General features: G+C 30.1%; 1 protein-coding gene across 1 annotated transcript in view; it reads right to left on the minus strand.

Annotated features, from left to right (window-relative positions):
- Positions 1-2,276: 2,276 nt before the first annotated feature.
- LOC110033190 (nifU-like protein 5, mitochondrial) overlaps positions 2,277-4,078 on the minus strand; it is a gene marked incomplete at its 5' end in the record, with an annotated part of 27,779 nt that continues 25,977 nt past the window's right edge. Inside the window, 2 exon segments of the mRNA XM_020737096.1 lie at positions 2,277-2,498; positions 3,717-3,828. Coding sequence (XP_020592755.1) covers positions 2,430-2,498; positions 3,717-3,828 — 181 coding nt within the window.

Below are 4,078 nucleotides of genomic sequence, written 5' to 3' on the forward strand. Positions count from 1 at the left end.
ATGATATACTTGTGGTGATATTTCTGTAGCGAACATCTTTTGAATTGAAACAATTAAATTAGATATATATAGATATATATATATATATATATAATATTATATTAATAAAAAAATATAATATTAATTAAAAAAATTAAATCATATTATATTATATTTAAATGATGTTTTTAATACAAATTAAAAATTTTAAACATCGCTCCTATGTTGACATCCTAAGACTGTATGACTGGGGTAGTTAAAACGGTTCTTCATTTGCAAACAGTTCGTGTTCAGTTAGCTGGGCAAACCAGCCAAACACAAATCATTTTTTTGTGTTTGAAATATAAACTAGTTGAACACGAATAGTGGTATTTTTTTAATGATTCAAACACGAGTTGAGCCCGGGCATACCACACAATATCATTGATCCACACAAAATCATTATATTGGTGGCTTCTTGGTCCATATAATTATTTTAAACAAAAAGGGAAATTTGCAGCATACCACACAGTTCTTATGTATTTATGTACCTAAACTAAGGTTTAATATCTACAGTTATAACTCGTAGAAATTGTTAATTATTGATATGACCGCTCAAATGAATTGATTTCAGATTGAAATAATCTTATGGCTAGTTATAATTGATTTCAAGCCATCTCAGTTCTCGAAATTGAATGAAGCTCGATCTTGTTCGAAATCAAAACGAGTTGGCTCAAATTGGAGGTTTTTGGATCCGTTCTAGCACAGAAATTGGCCCGATCCTTCTCAAAAAAGAAACAAGATAGCTCAAGAGTTATTTGGATATGTTCGAGCTCTAAATCAGCTCGAAAAAAGATTTAATTCAAAGTTTCGGCTCATAATTAGGCACGTTTATTTACATCCGATCTAATCCCAACCCCGATCCTTCTCAAAAAAGAAACAAGATAGCTCAAGAGAGTTATTTGGATATCTTCGAGCTCTAAATCAGCTTGAAAAAAAATTTAATTCAAAGTTTCAGCGCATAATTAGGCACGTTTATTTACATCCGACCTAATCCCAATATCCCAACTAAAATTTGAATCAATTTTCAAAGTTGTTAATGGTCTTCAAGCTGAATTCACAGCAATATACTATGGATGATAAAGCCCATTTACTTTAAAATAAAAAAAAGTAAATAATATTAATAATTTTAATTGAAATATTTGTGTGATATGTACTTAAATAGGAGAATTTAGGTGCTACATGTCTAAATATAAGAATTGTATGGTATTTAAGCAAATGTCCCTTTTTTTTATTAATTTTTTTTAGCATTATAAATAAAATATTTCACATCAAGCCTAAGAGCTCGTTTGGGTTTGGGTCAGCTTATTTGATTTAAGCAAATGTCCCTTTTTTTTATTAATTTTTTTGAGCATTATAAATAAAATATTTCAGCCTAAGAGCTCATTTGGGTTTGGGTCAGCTTATTTGGTGCGATGGTGTTTTGAAAACGCACCTGGTCTGTTGGGTAAACTGCATTTTGACGGCTTATGAGTTAAAAAAAAGCAAAAAACAGGATTTTCACACCGTACCTAAGTGCGTTGAGAGCTTATTGGCAACGGTCTGACTTTTATAAAAAAAATAAAAATTTGAAACAATCATCGCACCTAACTTATCAGCAGATTATTCAATAAGCTACAGCTACCCCAAACAGACCCTAAATTAAATAAACAATTAAATTATTTTCAATAATAAAATTACTTATACCTGAATTAAGTAGACATGCACAAACATCACAAGAAAATTTTAATTTATTCAAGCAAGTTATAAAACCAATTCCTTCATCATATTTTTTATTATATTGAAAATGTAATTATAAATTAAATTAATGTTATTAAAATTTAAAAATAATTTTAAATTAAAAATACCTTCCTAGCGTGTGTTTTCGCTCTTATTTTTTTTTAAATTAAGCTCTTATTAATTAAATAAAATAAACAATTAGGGAGCCTTCAATAGTTAATGAGTTATATGCACACATTTGGACAAATAATATCATATATTAATGTTTTCAAATGAATTACATGCACAAATTTTGACAAATTATATTTAAATGTTCAGAAATTATATAAAAATGACAAAATATACTCATAATTCATCCAATTTAAAAATAGGAAATTTTACATCTGTACCACACAATTCCTGTGTATTTACATATCCAACACCTTTAACTTCCATACTAAAATGTAGGTGGTCTAAATGTAAATACATAAGAATTGTGTGGTATGTATGTAAATGCTCCAATAAACCCAAATCACATCATCATTTAATGAATGAACCAATCAAAATACTTCGAAATTATTTTTATGTAATTTGGATTAACAAAGTTAAACATCAATGGAACAACAAAATACTACAAGACTCAATTTACACACAAAGATGATGTCATACATAATTATTGAAGATTAAAAAAGCCTGAACTGTAAGTAATCATTTCAGTCTACCTGGCTGGTCAATAGTGTCTCATCTGCTTCATTGTCTAGCTCTTGTTCTACTCCTTTAACCTGGGGCCAATATCACATGTAAAGTGAGGAAAAGAGTTGGGGAAATTTACATACATTCCACACAATTCTTATGCATTTACATATCTAAAACTTACATTTTTTATTATTACGCTTGTAACACAATGGTGTCATACACCTATGCATGAAAATGTGTATTTTAGTTTTAGTAATGTGATGTTAAATATTTGAGTGCTATGCTATGCATGTAAATATGAATGTTTAGGTGTTAGATCTGTAAATACATGAGAATTGTGTGGTTTGTATGTAAATGAGAATTGTGTGGTCTGTAAATGCATGTTTGAAGAAACAGTTAACAAGCAATTGCAGAAGAAATTACTGCTAAAAAAACAATGGCAATTATCAATGGCAAGTATTACAAATTTATCATAATATCAAAAAGAAGACCGCAGATTTCTGACAACCACCGCACTTTAACAGGTCAAGTTGAAAAAAATAGTTTCCTCTCACAAAAAATTTCTCGAAAAACAGTTTCCCAAACAGAACTGTGATGGCAGTGTGAAAAGCTAAGCAGTCAGAAAGTTGTCTCAAACAAACCCTTAGTGAAGTTCAAATATTTATTAAAAAAATAATCTATAATTTTTTAGCTATTTATTTGATAATTGCAGCATACTTATATAAGAATTTTTGGGAAACTGTACACAATTTTTAATGTGGATAAGATAAACTCTGATATAAGAACACAGAGTAACCATCAAATTAGTAATTAAAACATTATCAAACGAGCACTACATGTAGTTTTTAGTGAGTTACTTGTTCAAGCGCAATGTCAAAGCAAGTTCAAGTATGTCGAGTTTTTAAAATTTATTCAAACTATTAATCAATTACTTGGATAAACAAACATAAACAAGTTCTACACGAATGAGTTTCGAGGTGCTCGTCAAAAAAAACCATCGGGTTTAGGAGGTTTGACGCAATAATAGCACTATTCATGTAAAAAAAGAGGCATTTAAATACATGCCCATATCTTTCATATCACATCAAAAATATTACTATTTTAACTTTAAAAAAAAAAGAGATGCACCTTTTCATGGATAGGTACGGTGGTAGGTATGTAAAAATTAATGTTTAAATGTTAGATATGTAAATACATAAGAACTGAGTGGGGTGTACGTAAATCTTCCTTAAAAAATGTAGAAGCAGGTCAGAGATGTAAAGGTTGATGTCTGTAAAATACTTATGAAGCCTAATTTAGTTTACCTCTGGTACATAATGCATAAGCATATTCTCGATGCCAGATTTCAGAGTCACTGATGAGCTCGGACAGCCGCTACAAGCTCCTTGCATCCTTAGCTTTACAATACCAGTTTCCCTGGAAAAAAAAAAAGAAAACTAAATCAAATCAATCATCCAATTGAAAATACTCTAATCATCTGATTCACCACAAATAAATTTTCAAAATCCAGCACGAATCTCGATGCAATTTTTTTAGCAAAGCAATATTCCAACTTTGATAAAAAGTCATCCCGACGTCCGATTCCAGCTAGGGCTGTAAACGAGCCGAGCGTGAGCGAGCTCAGGATTGGCTCGTGTTTGGCTCCTTCTGAATAGCTCGGGTTTTG

The sequence above is a fragment of the Phalaenopsis equestris genome, unplaced genomic scaffold, assembly GCF_001263595.1.
Source record: "Phalaenopsis equestris unplaced genomic scaffold, ASM126359v1 Scaffold001111, whole genome shotgun sequence".
NCBI lineage: Eukaryota > Viridiplantae > Streptophyta > Magnoliopsida > Asparagales > Orchidaceae > Phalaenopsis > Phalaenopsis equestris.